At 37.1% G+C, this 25310-nt stretch overlaps 4 protein-coding genes across 4 annotated transcripts; 2 read left to right on the top strand and 2 right to left on the bottom strand.

The window, feature by feature from the left end:
- The first annotated feature begins 13816 nt into the window (after window positions 1-13816).
- EAF02_002952 (uncharacterized protein) lies at window positions 13817-16414 on the top strand. Its single transcript, XM_038899000.1, has 6 exons — window positions 13817-14435; window positions 14518-14590; window positions 14649-14692; window positions 14748-14863; window positions 14938-15035; window positions 15200-16414. The coding sequence occupies exons 1-6, from the start codon at window positions 14086-14088 to the stop codon at window positions 16223-16225; spliced, it is 1707 nt and encodes a 568-aa protein (XP_038761288.1). The 5' UTR covers window positions 13817-14085; the 3' UTR covers window positions 16226-16414.
- A 1307-nt stretch (window positions 16415-17721) lies between these two features.
- Window positions 17722-19485, top strand: EAF02_002953 (uncharacterized protein; the record flags this gene model as incomplete). The annotated part of the gene is made up of 1 exon (XM_038899001.1): window positions 17722-19485. The coding sequence occupies one exon, from the start codon at window positions 17722-17724 to the stop codon at window positions 19483-19485; it is 1764 nt and encodes a 587-aa protein (XP_038761289.1).
- Window positions 19486-20198: 713 nt separating this feature from the next.
- Window positions 20199-21031, bottom strand: EAF02_002954 (uncharacterized protein; the record flags this gene model as incomplete). Its single annotated transcript, XM_038899002.1, has 4 exons — window positions 20199-20283; window positions 20348-20354; window positions 20770-20822; window positions 20958-21031. The coding sequence occupies 4 exons, from the start codon at window positions 21029-21031 to the stop codon at window positions 20199-20201; spliced, it is 219 nt and encodes a 72-aa protein (XP_038761290.1).
- A 2531-nt stretch (window positions 21032-23562) lies between these two features.
- Window positions 23563-24943, bottom strand: EAF02_002955 (uncharacterized protein; the record flags this gene model as incomplete). Its single annotated transcript, XM_038899003.1, has 3 exons — window positions 23563-24014; window positions 24074-24193; window positions 24256-24943. The coding sequence occupies 3 exons, from the start codon at window positions 24941-24943 to the stop codon at window positions 23563-23565; spliced, it is 1260 nt and encodes a 419-aa protein (XP_038761291.1).
- Between the last annotated feature and the right edge of the window lie 367 nt (window positions 24944-25310).

Below are 25310 nucleotides of genomic sequence, written 5' to 3' on the forward strand. Positions count from 1 at the left end.
GAAGATATACTTTTATAGAAACAGAAAAATCCTATTATCTACAAACAATTTTTACAGAATTTATGTGATTGTTAATATTATTACCAATGACTTTGATATTGTATTTTTAACTATAAAGAAGAATAAGGAAATTCCACTAGAAGTTGAGGACATTGTTTATAATGAAAACAAAACAAACAAGGCAGATATCCAACAACGAAACCGCCTGAACTGGTATTGACTATAGTATTATTACTTCGGATATATGAGATATAGAGTCTTAAGTAAACTATATCTCGTTATAACCCTAAAGAAGGATATTAAGTTATCTACAGACCTAAAGCCTTATGAGGTATATATAGCAATAAAAATGAAGAAGTATTATAATATAATTCTTTTAAAGCACAAGAAGCGATTATTAGTTCTTATATCATTAGATATATCGGAATCATTTCCAGTATTATTTTAAAGAAATAATACTTTGTAGAGATAATCTGTAGTTGGACAAAAAAGATTTGAATAATATATTTGGAAAAGAAAAGTGATATCATTAAAGAATTCGAGAAATGAAGAGTTGATATAGAATAAAAGAATGAATTCCGGATTGGAGTAATACATACCGATAATGCTCTAAAGATCGAGAAGGTATTACAAAAAATAGTAAGACAAGCTAAGCATATAATAACAATTAATATATATATATCTCAAATTAAAATGATACAGTTGAACGGGCAATTCAAATTACTTAATCGAATATTTATATAATACTTAAAGATTTAGAAATACTAATTGAATTCTAGGATTATGTAGTAAAGGTAAATATATATATTAGAAATAGGATATACATAGAATTATAAATGAATAAATTCGAGATTAGATAAAGATATAGAGAGATATCTGCTAATCAACAACGGGATATGATTGTACAAGCAAAAAAAAAAGCAAGTATTGTTATACAAGGTATGAATTGGAATAGTATTATTGATAGCATATATCAAGATGTAGGGATCGAAGTGTTATTCTCATGTTAATCCAGTATTTCATTTTAATAATACTTATCGAAATAAGTTAGTGAATAAAACAAGAATAGATATGTTTATTAGATATAATAATTATATAATAAAGCAATTATGAATATATATCCCGGATAGATATATAATAATAAAGATAAGCAATTGTATATTCTTCGAAAAATTATTAGGAGATAAAATAAACCTGAAAACTGTGCTCTATCACTTTAGAAAAAGAATTTGTAGAAGAATAGGGAGCATAAAATATTTTATTGGAATAATGATTAATAGGAAAACCTTACAAAACCATAATTAAAACTATAGGTATAGTATTTACAGAATCTGCATCTACTAAACCAGTTGAATGTAATTCAAAGGATGAAATCCCAAATCTTGTTAAGATATCTACATTAAGATTAGGAATTATTCCACAAATCATTATTCCGTGTATAATACAACCATTAGATATTAATCTAATAAATGTAACTATAGAGATTGAAGAGGATATCGGATTAATAATAAGAAAGAGATCAAAAGAATAAGATAATGAAGTTGACTTTCAAAATACTAAGTATTTATATGTATTCCTCATTATTATTACAGATTTGAAACCAGATCAAGAATTCTTTACAGAACAATAAAGTAAAGACTACATATTTATCTCAAAGATAATTATTACAAATGTAATAACAAGGGATATACCGATTCCGAAAATATATAAAGAGATAATAAGCAATCCAATCTACAGCGAATAGTGGTAAACAGCTATCAACCAGGAAATCAAGGAATTGGAAAAGAATAAGATATGACAATAAATCTATAACAATAAAATGAACAACTTAATCAGCACAAAATGGGTATTTATAACGAAACTGAATATAAATGAATTATTAAAACAATTCAAGACTAGACTAGTAGCAAAAGGCTTCATACAAAAGTACAGAGTGGACTTCTTCAATACATTTACACCCACGATATAATCAGCAACAGTTCGTTCATTTTTATTCATTATAGTATTACAGAACCTTAAGGTATATTATTTCAATATAAAGAACACGTTCATTGAGGTAGAGCTAAAAGAAAAGATTTTCCTATCTGCACTATAAGAAGTTAACATCAAATAAGGACACATTCTTAAAGTCCTTTGTAGTTTATACAAACTAAAGCAAGCAGCTTGTGATTGGAATGATTTTATAAAAAAACAACTTATCGAATAGAATTTTGTACAAAGCCTAATTGATTCGTACTTGTTTACCCACTCTGATAGATTTTTATATTTATTTATTTATATTAATTAACGTCTGTTTTGGACCTCCCTAAGGGTATTTAGACATGCTAAGATAAGGAACTATTTGAGCGGCGTGATCGTCGCGACCGAATTTAGCAATTTAACTTCAATGCCAGGGGCTATTCGCTCCTCTGCGGGTGCGATCCGCTTCTGTTTCCAGAAGGGAACGTCTGATCCGGGTTGTTGTTGAGGCAGAGCTTGGTTCCCGGGTGGATAGGCTCGTTGTAGGCTTCGATCCCTATGGTAGAGGAGAAGAAGCGAGAGTGGATTGCTATTTGTTTAGCCGAGCAGCAGGGCTTTTGTGTTATATATTGGGTTTGCGGTTTTTAGAGGTGTAGTGTATTCGAGTGATCAGTTGAGTGATGAGTTTATAAGGGATGGGCAGCAAGCTTTGTTGAAAAGGCCCACTCTGATAGAGGGATTATAGTATTGTTATATATCAATAATCTTCTTATTGCAGTATAGAATTTAGATGATATATTGTAATTTAACAAACAACTTACTTCTATCTTTAATACTAAGAATCTGAGGGAGATTGAGAACTCAAGCTTTTAAATATGAGAATTACTAAAGATAAAAAGAATAGGACTTTGTATATCAATCAAGAATAGTATCTCGAGAAAGTATTAAGCAGATACAGATTTACAAAGGGAATATCTAGATCTATTTTAACACTAATAGATAGTTACAAAGTACTTCGATTGGCTTGAGAGGATGATAAACAAGCAGATCCTATTAAGTATAGCTGTATAATCGGAAAGTTGATATATACAATAATATATTTAAGATCTGATATAGCTTTTGGTTTAGAAAAGCTTAGTCAATATATAAAAGATTTAGTAGAGTTTTATATAAATCAATTACAAAGAATAATGTGCTATTTACAAACAATGATTAATTATAAGCTATGTTTCGGATCAGAAGGAATTCAAAATCTAATAATCTATTCTGATACAAACTATGCTAGCAATGTGGTTGACAGAAAAAGCATATCAGGAATAGTTATACTTTTGGAAGAAGGATTAGTATTCTGGATAAGTTGAAAGTAGAATTTCATATTAATATCAATAACTAAATCAGAGTATATAGCTCAATCAATTATAGCAAAACAAAGCCAATGGTTAGCCCAAATACTTTGAGATATAGGATACAAAAAGTTTATTGTAAAGAATAGATCTACTGTTGATATAAAGGAAAACAATCAAAAGGCTATAGCCCTAATCAAGAATATATAATTAACTGACAGATCAAAGCATATTGATATTACATACCACTATATACAGAATTTCAAGTAAAAAGGAAAGATCGATATCAACTATATTCTTATAGACAAAATGATAGCAAATAGATTGACAAAACTACTGACCAAGAATATATTCAAGAAGTTCGTAGAAATACTGGGAATAACAGATCACCATGATTGACCCAAAGGGGAATATTGAAAGGTGTGGTTCACGTGATCATGGAGCAGGAAGAGCTAGCCCCAATTAGTACTAGTAAGAGCTCTGTCCTATACAGAGCTCTTCCTCTCGAAAATAGAAAAATATACTTAGTACACTAGTCCTCCTAATGCCATCACTTTCTATTCTATGCTTCCTATCTTATTCCCTGTAGAGAGTTATACTTAAAACATCCTTATTATTATTATAGATTTGAAACTGGATTAAGAGTTTTTTATAAAATAATAAAGCAAAAACTATATATTCATTTTAAAAATAATTATTACAAATATAATAATAAGGGATATATTGATCCCGAAAATATATAAAGAAGTAATAAGCGATCCAATCTATGGCAAACAGTGACAAACAGTTATTAATCAAGAGATTAAGGAATTAGAAAAGAATAAGATATAGCAATAAATCTATAATAATGGAATGAACAATTTAGTTAGTATAAAATGAGTATTTATAACAAAATTGAATATAAATAGATTATTGAAATAATTCAAGGCTAGACTAATAATAAAAGGCTTTATACAAAAGTATGAAATAGACTTCTTCGATATATTCACATTTATAATATAATCAGTAATAGTTTGTTCATTTCTATTCATTATAGCATTATAGGATCTTGAAGCATATTACTTTGATATAAAGAATACATTTACTAAGATAGAATTAAAAAAAAAAGATTTTCCTATTTATACCACAAAAAGTTAATATCAAATAAGAATATATTCTTGAAATTCTTTATAGCTTATATAGATTAAAACAAATAGCTTGTGATTAAAACAACCTTATAAAAAAACGATTTATCAAATAGAATTTTGTATAAAGCCTAGCTGATCCGTATTTGTTCATCTACTCTAACAAAAGGATTATGATATTATTATATATCAATAATCTTCCTGTTGTAACACGGAATTTAGATAATATACTATAATTCAATAAATAACTTACTTTTGTTTTTAATATTAAAAATCTAAAGAAAATCGAGAACTCAAAATTTCTAAATATAAAAATTATTAGAGATAAAAAGAATAGGACTCTGTATATCAATTAAAAATAATATCTCGAAAAAGTATTAAGCAAACACAGATTTATAAAAAGAATATCTAGATTTATTTCAATATTAATAAATAATTATAAAGCACTTCGATCAGCTCAAGAGAATAACAAACGAACAGATCCCATTAAGTATAGCTATATAATCAAAGAGTTGATATATATTATTATTATTATTATTATTATTATTATTAGTAATTTTCAACCGGGCCGTATAGGCGAGCCTCCCAGGGGGCATTACGGTTGGGCTAACTGCGGGATAATCTCTAATTTACATGATCCCCCTCTCCTAAAAATGAGGTCTCAATACCCTCAGTAGCCTCCCAAGCAATAGCTAGCACGCTTGCGCTTTTGTCTCCAATCCTCTGAACGCCTTCGTGCGTGCTTTCCAATCTTTTATATAATGTTTTGATTGAGAGCTGCTTTATCCTGTAAGGGTAGCTTTTGTATGTATTCTAGTGTAGCGTAATGTATTGTATATATTGATTTTGTTCTTTATAGCCTTGCTATATCAATCACCTCCTATTCTGTATTTGTGTTCACCCGGATCGGTTAATTCATTTCTATTTCCTTTTCCTATTCTTCTGGTAGTGTTCTAGGGTATATGTTTTTGTAGAAGTCTGTTATAGTAATAAATTCAGTGAACTTGGCTGGTGTGTGTATTAGTTGTTTCAGTAGTTGTTCTTGAGCTGCTTGGTTGTGGGGTGGGTATTTGGGTCTAATATCTAGGGGCCAGGTTTTGTAGATTGTAAGGATTTTGTGGTAGTGTATGATATGCTTAAGGGATTTGTATGTGTTATATGAGCAATAAATCATTACTTCCTTGTGTTTAAATTGTTGGTGATAGTTTTCGAAATCGCTGTGTGCTGAGTAGATTGTTAGTATGTGGTGGAGAGTAGCTTGTGAGAGTTTTAGTTTATTAGGGTATTTGTTTGTGCTCCTTGAATTCCATTTCTGGTATTGTTTGGAGAGCATTAGTTTCTATTTGATCTATTATGTCTGTGCTGTTGATTCCATAGTAGTTTTTGCTATAAAGTGGATACCACTTACTATAAATCGATTTGCATACCCTGAGGCTGATTTTCTTATCCCTTTATCAACGAGTGTATTTACACACTCATTCTCTTCGATCCTTGTGTGGCCTAGCGATCATTTGATCTGGATCGAGTGTGTTTACATCAGTTTGTAATATTTGAAGAAAGCCCACTGCGATGTGATAGAGGCTGTGCCTCTCATTCCCTATATCATTGATATGCTATCGATACACATACAGATTTCCATTTGTTTTATACTGGTGATATTTCTAATTGCTACTTAAAGATCTCGATATACCCCAATCACTTCTATATCGAATATATGAGAATTGTAATGTAATCCATTGTTTTCTTTATATACTATTATTTATCCTCTATATATAACATATCCATATTCTATTCGCCTATTATCCTTATCAGTCTGTTCCAATCCATTAGAGAATATAATAATCTGATTGTGTATGCGCTTATTCTACCATTCCTGAAACTGCTCTACCGCTACCTCTTTCGTAAGACTTCTAGTAGGATCTGTTTGATATTCTGGTGTATAGTAGGACTCTATTAAAGTTGTCTCCTTGATTCAGGGAAGGTACTGGCTGATCACCTGGACCTTTGTTCTGGCTGGCTGCAATTGGCCTTCTTTGCTACTAGAAAAGTAGATGGCTCTTATCCCTTAATGATAAAGAGGATATTTTGGATCAATAGTTTGGGCATGGAGGGCTACTCTTCATTTTATTTGTTCTAATACTACTTTTGCTGGTGAGAAAGCGCTGTCCCTCATTATTACTATATTCAGGGTTGTTCGTTAGATTGAGAGGACTTTTCTGATTGCTATTCGTAGAATCTTATTGATAGCTAGAATCGCTTCTTCTAATTGGACACTCACTACTACTGATATCCTGTTTCGGTGTTGTCCAGTAGTTTTTGTTTATCCTGCATACCATACCTCTGCCCTATAGAATAGGGCTAGGTATAAGCAAGTGATCACTGCTTTTTGTAAGAATACTACTAGGGGTCCGTTTGTGATCCGGGCTAGCCCTTGGATGTGATAAATCAATTTCCGATCTTTAGCTGCTTGCATTTCGATATACTGTTTGAATGTGAGCTTGCAATCAAACCATATGCCTAGCCATTATAAAGCCAATCCTGATGTGATTGAAGAAATAATATAATTACAGTTTATTTTGTATATTGGATTAATGAAATGCTTATATCATATTATATAGATTATCTCCATTTTTTTAGATATAAAGATTATTTTGTTTCTAGCTCCTTAATGAAATATACTTTTTATATTTCTTACTAGCATTACAATGTTTTGTTAAACGCTTGCTGATAATCGATATAAACAGATATCGTCTGTATACCCGAATCGGAGTTTAGAGTCTTACTAGAATAACTCTACAAGATAAAGTATATACAGAACTAGCAAAAGGAGTAAGCCTTATAAATACTGTATTCTATTATACTATAGCTAGTTATTGCTTTATTAAGTCTAACTCTGAGTTGCCTTTAGATTAAAAAGAAATCGATTAAAGTAATCAGGTTTTGTGAAAACCCCTATCCCCTTATTTATTTTAGGAGTCTATTTTTAAATAGAGTATCGAACGCTTTTTATATATCTAGTATAATCATTATGATCTTATAGCTTTTGTTGAGCATTACTTCTACATTATAAACGAATAATATTACTAAGTCTATAGCCAATCGTTTTGGAAAAACACTATAATATTATAAGCTGAGTATTTCTTGTGTTAAAACTATTCACACTAGATATCTTACTATAATCCTTTCAAAGCCCTTTTTAATATAAAAAAGGAAGGCGATAGGTTATTATAATTGTAGGGATATTCAATCTGTCTTCCCTATTTTGATAGTATAACTACCTCTACTTGTTTTTATATTATAGAGAAGTGATTGAGCTATAAATATTTATTGAAAATGATATATAGAATTAGGTCTATTTCTATCCAGATAGTCTTTAGTAGTCTCATTGTAATCCGATCTATCCCCAGGGATATACTCGAGATCCTTATAATATTATATTTCATTTTCTTTATAAAAATAAACTCCTTTCAAAATAGTTTTTCCCTATTTTGATCATATCCAGAATCCAGGAGATCATTAATAGCTTTGAAGCACTGCAGAATCTCCGAGCATAGCAGCTTAGCCTTTTCTTCATCCAACATAGCAATGCATTTGCCTACTATAATCAATGGAGAGCAATATATAAAGTTCAGATTATACCATCTAATCATTCTATATAGATTTCAATCTGATTTCATTTTATTAAGGAATTTCCTTTAGTACCCTCTTTTGGTTTATTGTATACATAATAAGAATGCTCTATATTTTATAGAATAATCGCTATTAGTTGTACAGCTCTGAAGGTATACATCTCAAACAATCATATAGTCAGATATCCACTAGAGGGCCGATTTTCCTGTTTTCCGATCCAGTCTTCCTATTATTCTGATTGCCTATTGTAATACCTTCTGCATATTTTCGATAGCTCGATCTAGGGCTATACTTGTGATTGCTGTTTGTGCCTTCTGTTTGATTCCCACTATATTAGCTGATACCATTCTTTGAAATAAAAGTAGATCTTCCTCCCTGATACGATACACATATTGGGATCTCGATGTTGAGCTTGCTTTTTGTATAATGATAAAGAGGATATTATAATCGGATCCATAATATATATCAGCTCTTACTTTTGTATATATTCCTAGAATATTGGAAAAGATTAGATCAATTATATATCCTGCTCTGTATATCGCTTAACCCAAAATGTTTGTGAATTTGAAATCTCTATCATTGGACCATTTTGCGAGCCGATTGTTATTATACATTGTATTTACATCTAGCTCGAATAATATGTAGTGAGCATTGAAGTCTTCCCTAATAATCATATCCCCAGTTAATATTAGGTTAAGGATTATCTCTAGAACTCCTAAGGTATTCGATTTTCTATATAAGTTTAATAATTTAATTCTGTTTATAGAAAGCTATATATAATCTCTATACTCCTCTTCTGTTAATTGTAGTATTTATAGTCTAATCTTAGTTCTGATATATATCATTATTTGTAGGCATTCCTGCCCTTCCTTGCATATCCCGCTTTCTCTTTAGGAGGTTACTGGGGACAGGTATTGGTATCCGTTATGTGTTTGAGTGTGTATATTAAATACTTAGAGCTCTTGTATATATATTACATCAATCTTTTCCTCAAATGCTTGCTGTAATGCTACTGTATACAATGTGAGGCTTTTCTGCATATTTATTTAGATAATAGATAGCGGATTCGATCTATTCATATAAATCTTCTATTATTATATCATATCCCCCAGTCATAGTCTGATTACTCAGAACTTCAAAGTTGAGATTCTTGTTGATCTTTATTGCTCTACTACAAATGATATATTGACCTTGTGTATTTTGCTTTTTATCTATTGAATTTCTTGAGATATCGTTTGCTTGTTTTTTTCCAATATCGCTTTCCGAGTTACTATTATCTTTGTATCAGAAGACTACATCCATTCTAGATTTCCTTTTTTTTTCTTGCATTATCACTAGTATTTGAACTGTTATTACTGGTATTGAGATGATAGTAGTACTGATTTCCTCTATTTGTTGAATAATCTGGATTTGTTTTCGATCCGGGTATACTGTCTTGCCATTCACCCGCTGAGGTTTGGTAAGGCAGTTGTCATGGTTTGCTGGAAAGGACCCGTGGCATTCTATACATTGTATTGAGTGATTACAATCCCCGGTTAGCTTATGAGTAGATAGTGGGTATACATATTTTCTGTATACCACTTTTCTTTTGTATTTCCAGTTTTCACAGTATTGCTGACACCCTGGGTCGTATCTTTCCAAGGCTTGTCTTCTATTTGCTAAAAACATTCGGATCTCATTGAATAGGTTACAACGAGGTAACTACTCCTGGAAGGATAATATCTAGGTAATCCGATTCTGCTTATCTACTCCGAACTTAAATCTTGTTACCCATACTAAACATAGTTCTATCTGATATTAGATTTTTTTTTCATTTGTTTTTCCCCAATCTCTATAAGCATTCCCAGAAGATCGGTAATGATTATCGGAACCCCTAATGCTATATATATATACTATGACTTACTAATCACAAGATCTATAACTTTAATAGCTACTATAGCCTATTGCTTGTTTGCAAAAAGGACTATACAGGCTTCTAGGGAAACTATAATTACCCACCCAGTTCAGGTAAATATTACTATTGTAATAACTCTAGCTCCTAGAGTAGCAATCTTTGGGACTATCTTTACTAGCGTCTATCTAATCCCTCATGAGGACAACTCCATCTTGGTTTGTTTGTCAAATCGGAGGAAAAGTCTTTTGTTTATACATTCTAATTTCGGTACTCCACTGATTACCCGCTTGGGCCTGTTTGCAGCCCCTGCTTCTATAATTGAGCTAAAGGGAATAGCAGTTGCGGTTTTGGGGGTTCGAAGTATTCCTGTATACGTTTATATAATTAGCTTTACGCTTTCTATTACTAGCTTTGAATTGAAGGTTCTTTTTGTACTATTTGTAATAGCTATTAATACTCTGTATATTAGTTCTTTTGCTAATCGGTTCAAATCCTGTTCCGCAAATTACACTGCAAACTATACAAGGATCGTCTCGAAGCTAATAAGTACTAAAGTCTTGTCTGCAATATGCTTTTATTGTATATCGATTTTCTTCTAAATAGCTATCTTCATAGCTGTTTCAATAATATTCTGGCCGCTTTCGAACAAGCTTGAGAGAGGACCAGCGCTTTTATTGTTAATCTGCATTCTTTTTGAAGTGATAATTGAGAAGCAATTATCGAGATCGATTGGGGAGCTTGCTATCTCTGTAAATGACGGCTGGCTTGCTAGTCCTCTCTGATTCTGCTGTGACAGTATTCTCGAGCCAAGCAGTTCGGAGTGCTATAGCGATTGCGCTGATATGTATTGTATAATATGATTTCGGGATATCCGTAGATATGATTGTTATAAGCTCGTGATATAAACTATTAAGATATAGATAAAGACTTATATTGTACTATGTTGATATATATAATAATATACTCAAGACTTGATATAGCTTTTGGTTTAGAAAAGCTCAGTTAATATATAAAAAATTTAGTAGAATTCTATATAAATCAATTACAAAGAATAATATACTATTTACAAATAACAATCAATTATAAACTGCATTTCGGATTAAAAAGAATTCAAAATCTAATGATTTATTTTGATGCAGATTATACTAGTAATATATTGATTGATTGATTGATTGATTTAGTTTAACGTCCCGCTCCAGTCCATGACTATATAAGACGGCTAGGCTCTAAAAGCTTAGCAATGCTAGTGAATATCTACAGTAGATATGATCAATTTTGGGGGGAGTAAAAACAAATATTGGGGGTGCTCTGCCCGATCTCTATTCGGAGTGCAAATAGAGATATAATATCTTCATTTACTGGGACCTTTCCCTTTTCCTTCTTCCCCTACCCCTAATCCTATTAAAGTATCCCGATATCCAATCCTCTTTCAAACTTGGAATCCAATTTGCTATCCCTTCCTTCTATAAGGAACAAGAGTTATCCCCTCCCGAGTTGCCTCCAGTATAGCAAAAGGTCCTCTTGCTAGTAAAATGAAAATAGAAAGCACCACTCTTCTTTTAACTCTATTTCTTTTAAACTAGCCCTTTGTATACCTTCATAAGCTTGATATCCTCCAGCCCTTATTAGATGTATATAATCGAAACTGTTGAAAATGGTGGGGTAGAGTCGAACTCTAAGCCCTACAATCTATACACAAATCAATTCGAAAAATTCGAAAATTCAAAAATCAAAGGAAAAACATTGTATCGTATCGATGCCTAGAGTATAGAATTAATTAAAAGGTAATGGCATTCTCTATATTGTAAAATCGTATTCGAGTGGCTGAAAGTCAAAAAGAGAGAAAGGGTTGTAATTCGAAGAGAGCGGCGATGAGCTTTATATTGAAAAGACTCTTCCAAAAGAGAGAAAAGGTTAACTTTCCGTATTGTATCTGTAGAGGTAGTAATAAAAGGCAGATGTTGAATCTGATTAGGGCTTCTATAACCTTTGTATTCATATTGCTTTGTTAGTATTCATCTTTTTGTAGGGATCGCTGTTACAAAATCGTAATATAATTCTTCCTTCCCTATATCTTCCAAAACCCCTTTTCTTCCAATTCTTCCGATTCCATCTGCGACTCAATCTTAGTTCTGCAGACTCTTGAAGAAGAGCTGGAGGTTCGTAGGATGCCCCGCGTACAGGTGTTGAGTCTTCGCATCCTATACTAGTAATATAGTTAATAGAAAAAGTATATCGGAAGTAGTTGTACTTTTGAAAGGAGGACTAATATTCTAAATAAATTGAAAGCAGAACTCCGTATCAATATCAACAATTAAATTAAAGTATATAACTCAATCAATTATATCGTAGGTCATGAGCTAGTATATGAGTATATAGTATATAAGAGGGAATAGACTAATATTAGTCTATTATGGGAAGCTGGCTCGTATTAACAACTAAATAGCTATGAAACACGTGATTTTCATGAAACAGTATATGATATTCTTATTTTCTTTTTCTATATTCGAGGGGAAAAGGCCTTATTTTATGCTTTTTCCTACTAATCTAGCTTTCCACTTTCGTTTATTTCTCGTAGATCTCTTCCTAATCCGGCCATTCCATCAAATAAAGCTTTTCTTTCTTATTCCTTATTCGATTTCGCTAGTACTATGTCGATCTTACTACGAATGGATTGAAAGAACTAATAAAGAGCTAATAAAGAATTGATTTTCAGGCCGTTCTAGGCTAAGAGCTCTCTTAAGCGACGATCATGTGATCTGATCATGTGATATTGTGATTTGCTCTTAGTATACTATATGAATATAGAACTATATATATATATAAAAAGATATATTATTATATTATTTTTTTATATAAAAACAATAAATTATAACAAAGCAAAGCCAATAGTTAGCCCAAATACTTTGAAATATAGAATACAGAAAGTTTATTACAAAGAATAGATTTACTGTCGATATAAAGGAAGACAATCAAAGAGCTATAGCCCTAATCAAGAACACACAACTAACTAACAAATCAAAGTATATTGATATTACATACTATTATATACAGAATCTCAAATAAAAAGGAAAGATTGACATCAGCTATATTCTTACAAACAAATAATAACAAATAGATTAACGAAACCATTAACCAAGAATACATTCAAGAAGTTCATAGAAATACTAGAAATAACAGATTACCACGATTAACCTAAAAAGAAGTATTGAAAGATATAATTCATATAATCATAAAGCAAAAAAAACTAACCCCAATTAGTATTAGTAAGAGCTCTGTCCTATACAAAGCTCTTCCTCTCGGAAATAAAAGAATATACTTAATATACTAGTCCTCCTAATGCCATCACTTTCTACCCTATGCTTCCCATCTTATTCCCTGTAGAGAGTCATACTTAAAACAGAATCTTTTATTTTATATATAAAACAATATAATTAGTATTAGCACGTATTAGAGCTTTTCTATTATCACCTTATATACTTTTAATGATTTCGATTTTTTTAATAATACTGAAATCAAAAATTTATAATATCTCGAAACTCGAAAAATAAAATATACTTTGAAGATTTTAATTCCTAGGTAATTCTATTAAGGAAACACTTAAAATACTCAGTATCGCAAAATTTCTAATGTTCAATCATTCTTCTCATATAATTCTTGAATAAGAAGAATAGAAGACAGGGGTACGAGGGGTACGAGGGTACCTCTCAGCTAACTTGAGCATTCAACGCATATGACAAGGATTACACTAGTGCCGGATGTGTACAAGAACGGAATAGCTGGCTGCGCGACTTTGCGATACGAGATACGATACAACTCCCTTATGTACTGCCTGCTATTGGTACAAGACCTGCCGGTCAGAGACACTCTCATGTGATCAATGCCAAGCTTATCAGACGCTTCTCATTGGTCTAGATGATAGAGAGGAAACGCGCTGATCATGGAAACGGATTTTTGCAATTTGGGGTGTTGATTGCTTTTGTGCGCGATAAATTCGTGAAACTATATTGAACAGTATTGCTTTGAGTAATTTCTACATAGCTTGCGGTAGATTTACTTTTCAGTACAACGAGCCCTAAGAGACGATTATTTGTCTCTACTGATTTCGCTGTGCAAGCAAGCACCTATCGCAATTATGCTGGATATGGAAATGGGCGACGTGAAAGCCTCAGATGAGGCTGTGACCATTGCTACTGATTCTACTTGTTCATCAGACAGAGGAAAGATAGATACTCCCGAGGCGCGCAACTCGCTTTCCCAAAAAGAACCCGTTGTGAGTATGATCCCCAAAGACTCTACTCCAGCCGCGACAGAACAACCAGTCAGCGTAAGTAGCGAGCCGCAGTACCCCGAGGGTCTTAAACTGGTCTCTATTATACTGGCGCTGTGTTTGGCTGTATTCTTGGTGGCGCTGGATCAGACGATTATTTCTACTGCTATTCCGAAGATTACGGATCATTTCAAAAGTACGGGAGATATTGGTTGGTGAGTGTATTGATGATTGTGTGTTGGGCATCGGATTGATGTTTTAAGGTTTATATATATGAGTGATTGCTGATGTCTGTAGGTATGGATCAAGCTACTTACTTACGAAAGCGGCGTTGCAGCCTAGTTTTGGAAGGATATACTCTATCTTCAGCGTGCGTGCGCACTGCATTTCTCAAATAAAGAACCGGCTGTTGGCTAACGATTCGACAGATCAAATATACCTTCTTGACTGCCATTGCCATCTTTGAGCTTGGGTAAGTAGTCACCACTTTCGCTATCACTCCCACGTACTAACAGATCAATACGCAGCTCCTTACTCTGCGCTACGGCAAGGAGCAGCAATATGCTGATCGTTGGCCGAGCTATCGCTGGAGCGGGAGTAGGAGGTCTGTTTACGGGTTCGATTATCATTGTTGTGTATAGTTGTAAGTTCTAGCTTACTTCAACTCACCACCCATACAAATGATTTCATCGAGATAAACAGAACTGACTTAAGAAGTACCGCTGCGTAAGAGGCCACTGGCAATGGGTATAATTAGTAGTATGTGGGGAATAGCATCAGTCGCCGGACCATTGCTCGGCGGCGTCTTTACGCAAGTCTCCCATTTACAGACATAGCATCTATAGACCCACTGACCTTCTCAAATAGCGATAAGCTTTCCTGGCGCTGGTGTTTCTACATCAAGTAAGAATATCAATACCCCCTACCCCAAAGTCCAGAACCTCAACAAACGCCAGCTAACTCCCCCTCCCCGCCATAGCCTCCCATCGGAGCCTTCTGTGTCGCTGTAATATCTCTCATCCTTCACATCAACCGCCCCAATAATCCCTCCTCTCTTACCCTCAAACAACGCATCTTAAAGCTCGACCTCCTCGGTGCCTCCCTCCTCATTCCTGCCATAATCTGTCTCCTCCTCCCTCTCCAATGGGGTGGCTCTACTTACCCTTGGAACAGCGGCCACATTATCGGCCTCTTCGTCACCTCAGCTATTCTCACCCTCCTATTCATATGCACGCAAATCCGGCTCGGCGAGGCCGGAACCCTCCCTCCATACCTCTTCCAAAACCGGAACACTGTATGCGCATTCGCATTCTCCGCATTTTTCGGTGCTGGTTTCTTCAGTCTCTCCTACTACCTCCCGGTATATTTCCAAAGCGTCAAAGGCTCCTCGGCCCTGCACGCTGGAATCCAAATGCTCCCCTTACTCCTCGCATGCACGGTCAGTTCCACCGGAACCGGGGCTGCGATCTCCGCACTCGGGTACTACACCCCAATCATGCTCATCTGCATGGTGTTATTTGCCATTGGCTCTGGGCTACTAACCACGCTGTCGGTCACCACGTCATATGCGCGGAACGCAGGGTTTCAGGTTCTTACCGGCCTGGGTGTGGGCGTTGGGTTCGAGAGCGGGATTATTGTCGCGCAGACAGTGATGTCAAACAAGCGGATTCCGGTGGCTATATCTTGTGTTTCGTTGTTTATGACGCTGGGTGGGGCGGTCTTTGTGCCGGTTTCGCAGACCCTGTTTCAAAATAAGTTGGTAGAGGGGGTTGAGGAGAGGGTCCCAGGGTTAGATGCGAGGGCATTCTTGGATAGTGGGGTTACGGAGATTAGGGCGCTATTAGAAACATGGGGGCAGGAGGGACAATTGGAGAAGGTATTGGAGGCGTATGCGGAGGGGTTGAGGGCGACATTTTGGGTTTCGACGGCCTGTGCTATTGGGGGTTTTCTGGCTGCCTGTGGATTGGAGTGGAAGAGTGTAAGGAAGGAGAAAGAGGGGCATTGACCTAGTGAAATTGGAACAATAGGAATTTTTGTATGCTGTGATGGACGGGAAGTTGGTATATGAAACAAAAAATACGATTTGCATGTTTTGAGGCTGTAAGCGTAAACAAAATTGATAGAATATACGAATATAAAGGACAAGATATTATAGGGGGAAAATAGTTTGGAGTATGTGGGTAACCATCAACAGCAAATTCCCGCTCTGATAATCCGTTGGGTTCATGCAAGTATCCTCTATATATACCTTAGTCAATCAGCTTATACCCCAAAGACTAGTGTCAACATTTCCAGAGCATACACTCGTAATCTACTGGCGACTCGATTCTATCTTTGCAATTCTGTCTTGTTCACTTTGTGTTGTTCGCCAGGCGTAATACGAGAAGGACTGCTACCTCAGAGTTACTTGCATGACTTTCATATCATTCTAACAAAGCGCGCGGTGGTACCACTGGACTGTATGGAGGTATGCAACATTATATGGTGCAATCATGCCGTTTATGCCCATAGTCTGTGTTGTGTTATCATGACATGAGATAGCAAAATCAAGCCACTTTCTCATCACGGATTTTTCGATCTCAACGAAACCAAGAAAGATGGCTTTCGCGCACGATGTAACTGAAACAGAGTCTATCGAAATACTTTTCAATAGAGGCGGTAAATAATGCTGAGGGGGGCAGATGCGATGATGTTGCGATTGAAACAAAGAAGTACTGCTCCTTAGATTCAATTGTTCACGGAATGCTTTGCATGCTCCAACATATGCAATTTTGCTTCTAAGAAGAATTTAACATAAAAAGAGGAAAAAAGTTTGATCTGTTAGATATCCATTATCAGATATATAATAAATACACTTTTTCTCCTTCAATCTTTCTTCAAATGGGGGCAAGCCCCCAAACCCCCCAGACCTCGCTGCGCTCGAAACGATAGAGAAGGGTTTTCTGTGCTATGTTGAAAGCGGAATAAATGTGGTTATGATGCTCTGTATAATAAACAACGAATCCAAAACTTTGGGGCTCAGCGTCTCTTGTACATGTACTTGAGTTTCAGAATTATAAGTTAACCTTGAAGATTGGATTCAATGACCAACTTTCTGCCGGGAAGCGGTTACTGGGCACGTGATTAAGACCATTGAATCGATTTGTTGCATATCTGAAAAAACAATGTCCAATTTACAACCAACCACCTCCATGAATTTAGCGCCAAATTGAAAAAGTTCCATCGTCTGGGAATAAGAACAATTTCTCAGAGTTATTCCCGGCGTAAACTACTCGTGAATATTGCCTGGTAGCTAAGAACTTAGATTTCAACTCTCAAGGCAGCATCACCTTACACACTCTTTGATAAGTTTTATGTCAAAACACCGGGTAAAAACATTTTATGTTAATACATTAACTTCCTTGCTGTAGCATCGATGATTCTTTTTCAATTGCGACCGTGTCGCGTCATTTGAAGAGCTAACCTGTAGCTTTACGACAATCCAATAATACAACTGCGAAAATGGCCGCCTGGAGACCTCTCAAACTTTCTAACTCTGTTGGCGCACAACCACCCCCCTTTCTCATCTCATCCAAATTCAACAATGATTCATACCTAGTTCAACTGACCGATTTAACGAATACGTGGGTCGAAAGTGTAGATCGCGATGCGATAATCGAACGAAGCAGAGAAGGGAATACCAGTATCGATCCAAGTGAGGATGAGGACCAGTTATCGATATTTCTCGAAAAGATCGGACTTGGTCTTGCAGGAGGAAATGATACTAGTCTGTCTCTGCAAGTCGGGCCGGAAATTGGAGATATCTCACCAAGTCTGCTTCTCCATGTTACGACTCAACTACCTGGTGGATTGAAGGACTTAGAATGGCGTTACGAATTGGCCTTACAAACGTCAACAGAAACAGTCGACAAGTTGCTTCTTCCGAGTTTAATCGCGCTACAAGAAAAGAAAAAAGAAGTCGGGGAGCTAGTGGAGCTGCTTGAGGAGAAAGATGCGGTTATACAGAAATTGGTGGATACTTTGGAGAATCAAGGGACCGACCTAGGTACAATATTCCATCAGGTTGCAGGAAGGCCTGGAAAGAAAATTGACAGGAAGAAGGCGAGTGAGAAGATTCAAGGATTGAGGATTTTCGACGTAGAAGCTTGGAAGCAGAAGCCGGGATCTGATAAACCGGACGATAAGTGGGAGTTATTGAACAATGTTTTTGGTGGCAATGACATAAGTCCAAATATCTCCAAGGCGGATAGTCTCGGCAAAGAGGATCGGAAACACAATTGGTGGGAGCATATGCAGGGCAAGACGGTCGGTACGTTAGGGAGTAAGCTTGCGACAAACGCAACGGGTTCATCATGGAGAAGTACTCAACAAGAACATACACAACACGAGGATGATTTTCAAGTACAATCAACACCACCTCACCTCTCGAGGACTAGGGCGAAGCCTGATGTTTCAATGGATGATTCTACAGATGATGATGATGATGATGATCTCGATGCTCCATCCCAGCGTTCAAGAGTACCAGATAATCTGTCTATTTCGCAAGCTCGCGCACCAAGTCCCGATCGAACTCTAAGCCCAAGCCCGCCAAGAGTGAAACCCCTTGTTAAACTGGGTACAAAACGCAAAGTTCCAACACCAACTCCTCCAAGTGAAAACGCAGATGATACCACTGAAGATGAAGGGCCTATACCAGACAGTTTACACTCTACGAATGCAATTAATAATAATGATAATGATAATGATACCACGGATGATGATGCCCCATCCCCTCCACCACCAAAACGACAGCAGACTCCGAAAGCTTCGCCAGCAAAGCAGAAGGGCAAGCTTGGGAAGATAGGCGGAAAGAAAGCTTCTCCAGAACCGGAGTCGGAGCCGGAGCCGGAGCCAATTGTTGAACCTGAGGCTATTAAGGTGCGACCTAAAAGAGGCATGCTCGGCAAAATAGGCGGAAAGAAAAAGGAGACAGCATCAATACCTGACATCGACTCTCAGAGTTCAGTATCGCCGAAGAAGAAGCTGGGTACGATCGGCGGGAAGAAGACCGTTATCGAGGGCGCTAGTCAGGAAGAAGATATCCCTGACGAAGTGAACAGAGGAAGGGGAAGAGCACTAACGACAGAGGAGATGGAGAAATCAAGAGAAAAAACCCCACCACCAAGGGAAACTTCTGAGGAACGGGCTGATAAGAAGAGAGCGATTTTAAAGAAGGAATTGGAAGCAAAAAGTAAGGCGCCAGCTAAAAAGAAAAGGAAATTTTGAGGGGAGAAGTCGTGGGTAGTGAAAATGTGTAAACATAAAAGTATGTTCATCTGCCCCATCTGAACCATTTTGCATTTTCTTTGCAGACCTTGCTTCTTGTCATTGGCCTTTGTGCACATTATCTATTTTCCGGTTATCTACAACATCAGCCTCACTAGCTAGACGATAAGTCTCTCTATTTGAAGTTTCATCACACTCGTCACCCAATCACATAGTGAAAGTACTTTCTTTGTGTTTATTGCACCCTTACAAAATTCATTCGAGTACTGTTCAATTTTTGAATGCCAATCAATATCTCTTGCTTCAAGTCATTTACCTTCCCTGATGCGCGGCATCTGGTGCCTCTCTTCATGCACCAAGCGTTACCTCGATGCTCTATTAAGAAACTCCCAATTTACTCAATATCCCTTCCTCTCCCAGTAGCTGAGTAAGACTCGAGATCATGGTTGCATATGTCAAGCACGGATCACATACTACCCATATTGTTGCCATGTGGTTTTGTTGCATGTCTAGAGCACAGACCGCATTGTTGAAGAGTTGTTTGTACAGAGGTGAACAGGTTTGTCGTCTTGTGTCTTCTTCACACCCTCGTGTTCTCGCGATGCTTCCAACACCTTTCTCGATGCACTGGTTGCGTTGACATGCTTTGGCGAAACATCCATCTACACAGATAAGTCACATGGTGAAAACCCTTCGACATGTTGTTTTGTTGCTTATCGCAAGCACAGACCGGGCTCTTGCGAAGCAAATGTTTGTGTAAAGTAGAGAAGAGATCTTTTGCTCGGTTTCGGCGTGGTTCTACATCTTTCAGTATGCTCCGGGTATAGGCGGGATACGAGATGGGAGACTCGTCAGCACTTACTTGGGATCTACAATCTATCATGTCTTGTGCTCGTAGAACGATCAGTGGTATAGATGCTATGGATATCGCATTGCGCAACAGGTGGGTAGGGCTACTGGTCAAATAGGTACTTACCTGGAATGAAAGTAGGTGATTTGTCTTTGATCGATACTAGATGAGAATTTCCAGATATGCTATATCAATAAATAACGTGAATGGATGCACAAAGTGGTTTTTTAGATAGCCCTGGTTAGGGAGGTATAAGCATGTCGATATGATAACGTGTAAAGCGTATTAGTTCGTCGTGTTCATGAGCTCAACCCCTTTTCCCCTCGAGCCCAATCAAGCGGTATCCAAATCCGAATCATGTTTCTGTGATGGTCAATAAATACATCCATTCCACATGATGAAGAGATTGACTTTGAGATTCTACAAATACGCACAATTGGACCGCATCACCATAGTGGTAATGTGTGAATCGTTGTATAATACTCGTCTGTGCAATCGAGTAAGTATATCATCTTCAATATAAGTATATCATCTGCAATACATGCATGTACTGTATTGTATGTCGTACACTCATAAGGCTGAGACAAGCCTTCTGTCTATACATATGTACGTAAGTACGTACCTATTGAACCGAACTAATTCCAACGTCTCAGGTAAATGATTAGCCTCAATGTCTAATAATGCTTGAATCCCCATGTTCATTGATTTGATTCATGAGATGGTAGGTAGGTACTTGTGTAAATAGATAGATAGATAGATAGTAAGCAAGTAAGTAAGTAAGTAATAAAAAAAGCCAGACATCAAACCAATCTCCCATCGCGATGATAGAAATACAGACATGCAACAAAAGAAATGCTCGTCCTTGATTTTTTCACTGGGTGTGGCATTTGTTGCATGTCTGGAAAAGATGCATCGCGATCTTGTTTTTGTCATGATATCCTTTTCGATGGATGGGAGGGTACGTATATACATCGATACATAGGGTAGATACATAAGGGATGTATGTATTCAACCAAACCCACCCGACGAATTCTCGATGCAGCGCATTTCTTTCAGATCCTCTTTGACGGAAATGCCCCGGGGGGAAGGAAGCGAGGATCGCGACGTGTTTATTGGGGGAGAGAGATGATTGCTTAGTCAGTATCGGCATCGCGATTTTGAATTCATGGGCTTGAGATGAGATTGTGGGATTCTTTTTGTGAATTTGTGAATTTCGATTGAATTTTGAATTCTGAATTGGGGTATGTTTTCCAAGGCACATTTGAAGAAATCTGGGAATAGGGGAATAGGGGGAGGGGGAAATTAGTTTTGTTGCATGTCTGACATCGTCGATGTAAAATAATTAAATGCTGATGAGGGGGATGGATTGCATCGTGATGGCATCATTGGGGGTTTTCTTGGACCGGGTATTCATTTCATCGTAGGATATGATGAGGATTGGAGGGATGGATGGATGGATGGATGGATGGATGGATGGATGGATGGATGGATGGATGGATGGATGGATGGATGGATGGATGGATGGATGGATGGATGATGATGGTTGAGATGCGATGAAATGAAATGAGATGAGATGCGATGAAATGAGATGAGATGCCGATGACGCTGGTGGTTGGAAGATGGGATTATTATTAGGTAGGCTCAGGTAGGTGGGACTTTTGAATCATTGATGCCTGGCTGGCCTGATTGATGACTAATGACTGATGACTGATTTTGGGTCGATGGATACCTATTCCCTAGTAATGGATTTTTGTGTAACGACCTCGGATTCCGGATGTGGACGAACATCGAGATTTAGGGGGAGATGGAGGGAAGGAGGGAGGATCGATTCGATTCGATGGGTCGATGCTTTTTCGATGCTTTGTTTGTTTGTTTGGTTTGTTCGCTTGTGGGTGGATCGGGTAATGGTGATGGTGATGGTGATGGTGATGGTGATGGAATTGAGGGAAGGGGTCACGGGGTTTATGGTTTGATTTTGACATCGACATCAATTCATCGATTCATCGTGAATCGTGATGAATTCTGAATTGTGAATTGTTTCAAGGGGAAATGAGGATCGAATTAATTGATGCTACGATTCTGATAGTTTGATTGACTAATTTGTTGGTTTATGTGATGTATACTTGCCTACCTATGCTGATGAATCGGCGATTACTCTGTTGGTTGTCTAAGTACCTACTAGGTAGTATCTTCGAGTTGGTATATGATATCAAATATGCGATACTTTGATAGGTAGTTATATGCTCTCTTTTTCATCATCATCTTCTTCATCTTCGATTTACTTTACACTTGACATCTTAGATGCAGGTACATATTGTATACATCACATCAGAGATCTCTCCAAGAAAGAAGTTCCCTAGTACCTCACATCATGCCTGCACCTTCCTTCCTTCCTTGCTTCTACATAGGTACATACCTTTCTTTCTCGCCACCATACATATATATCACATTCACCCTTTCTCTCTACATTCTTGCTGTATATCTCATTCCCTATTTATTAGTGTAATTCGTTATGTATATATATATATATGTTACTTAGAGTAAAAAAGTGAACTTGTATGCATCTCATTCCCTATTCACTCGTGTGATTCGTCATTATGTATATATATGTATGTATGTATGTATATTACTCAGAGTAAATAAGTGAACATATATATTTCTACTACATATCTTCAATATCCACCTCAAGATTTGAACTCTCTTGAACTCTGAAGAACACCTAACGGTAGAAACATTCGGTGTGTGGTGAGAAGCGCAGTGTTGTAAATGCTTACCTATGAGATCGAGTGAGAGAGATGTATGGGAAGACTTGGATTATGTATATGAGTAATACATAAGCAGAGAAGATGTGCGAAAATTAATGTATGTAGGTATCGAAAGGTAATCTACCCGATACATTTTGTAACAGGAATACGGACTATAGATGCAAGCAAAAGCAGACTCAAAAGAAACCAATCAAACTAGACTACTCATCGAATGCAAATACAAATACAAATACCAAATCTCCTCCATCGAAAGAAAGAAAAAGAACAAAGAAAATGCAGTGCTCCTCCTCCATCCATAAAAAGAATATCCAACAATTAACTTACAAGAACCCAGACTCATTACCACAACCCCTGAAATTCCTACACCACTCACCATTCACCCAACCCCTTTATTACGCTTTAAATCCCTCCACCTGGAACTGCATTTTGAATCCCTCGTGCGCCTTCCTCCTCCCCCTCTTATCAATATACCCCACCATAGCCGCAAACCCCAAACACCCCCAACGCAATCACATACTGTCCAATCTGCAACGGCACCCCCCTACTAATCTGCTGTCCCGTGTTCCTACTCGTGACAAACTGGATGGCTCCCCCAGCAGTACTGATACTGCCCGCTGCACTCATCATGTTACCCGCGCTCCACTGCAATATCGCGGATGCCATTTTAGAGGTTGGGAGAGTCCAGATCGTCCAGAGGACGCCAATGCTGAAAGCAAAGAAAGGTATGAGGATTAGAGGGAGAAGTTTTTGTTGAATGCCGACGGCGAGTTCGATGTTTTCCGCGGTAGACGTGTCGGTGCTTCCTTTGAAGAGCGCGGCTTGCACGATGGCGGCGGCGCTGCTGGCGGTTCGACCGTAGGGAAAATTCGGTGTGCAGACATCTTTGCCTGTGCTAGGAATGATAGCGCAGACTCCTGGGGTTGGGTCAGTATGGGTTGAGATATATATGCATGTGTGTAGAGCGTATACGTACCAAAATAGCCAACTCGAAAATTCGGGACGATAAATTCGTCAGATGCGCCGCTAAATACGTTGATGGTAAAGAAGGCTCGGGAGATTACGTTATTGGCCATGCATCCCGTCAAAACGAAGACTGCACATTTATTAGCAATCTCTCTCGTATGCTGATTGATAAAGTGGTTCACTTGGACTTACAATATAAGCCAATAATAGGAAAGCCAGTAACCATGAACAGTATTCGTCGAATCCACAGTTGCTTCGTCGGCAACTTCTCGTCTTCTTCATGGTACCCACCTACATAATCCACCACCCTATCGATTGTTTCTCTTACTCTTTCACTATACTCCATCAATCTTTCCCTTGCAAGTCGAAGGTTTCTCTTCTCTTCTCGAATTGACGCCTTTTCATCTTCGACTTTCTCTTCTTTAGCTCGAATTGCTGCATATTTTGCTCTCAATTGAGATTTCTCCCTTCTTAATTCCGATTCACGCATCCTCAACTCAGACTCTTCTCTTTTCACATCCCTGTGCTTATCTCTTAACACTTCTGCAGCTTCTCTCTGGTCATTTTTGGCGACGTAGGCTTTTTCCTCAAATCGTTCCTTTTCCTTGGCAAATTCTGCATCTTGTCTCCTCAATCTCGATGCTTTGTCTGCTAAACTTCTCATCTCCATTGCTTTTTCTTCTGGAGTTATCTTTGCCCCTGCCTCTGACCACCATCTTTGATCTCGAGGGCTATCTTGTCCCTTGCCTGACCACCAGCGATTTCGACTGCTTTTAGGTTGTTTCTTTGAAGCAGAATAATTTGGATTGTTCTTCTTTCGGCGCTTTTTCTTCTGGTGACTTTTCCACAACACTTTGACAGCAGGCCGAGCCAGCCACATTTACCTGTCTCTGAAATTTGTATCCGGGGGTCGACTTTTGTATGAAAACATAAATAAACGTGGCACTGAAAGTATTTCTCGCTCATCAATGAAACAAGAGTAAATCAACCTGAAGTAAACATCATCGATATTCGATCAAAGTTGGAACAGGGAAGCATGAAAGATGCTGGAAGGGGAGTTGGGGGAATGCTTGCATTATCTCTTTGGTGAAAAGATAGGACTCCGGCCTTGGTCATAACCATTATATGGGTTTGTGGTTACTGCAGAATTTTGTAATGACCACACTAGAATTATGCGTAAGGTCTAGAATCCAGACCTGCAAAAGATGCCTTTTTGATTTGGGGCTCAAGATTGGCGGGCCAGCAGA

Source organism: Botrytis sinoallii, assembly GCF_014898435.1.
Source record: "Botrytis sinoallii strain Bc 23 chromosome Unknown BSIN_004, whole genome shotgun sequence".
Lineage (NCBI taxonomy): Eukaryota > Fungi > Ascomycota > Leotiomycetes > Helotiales > Sclerotiniaceae > Botrytis > Botrytis sinoallii.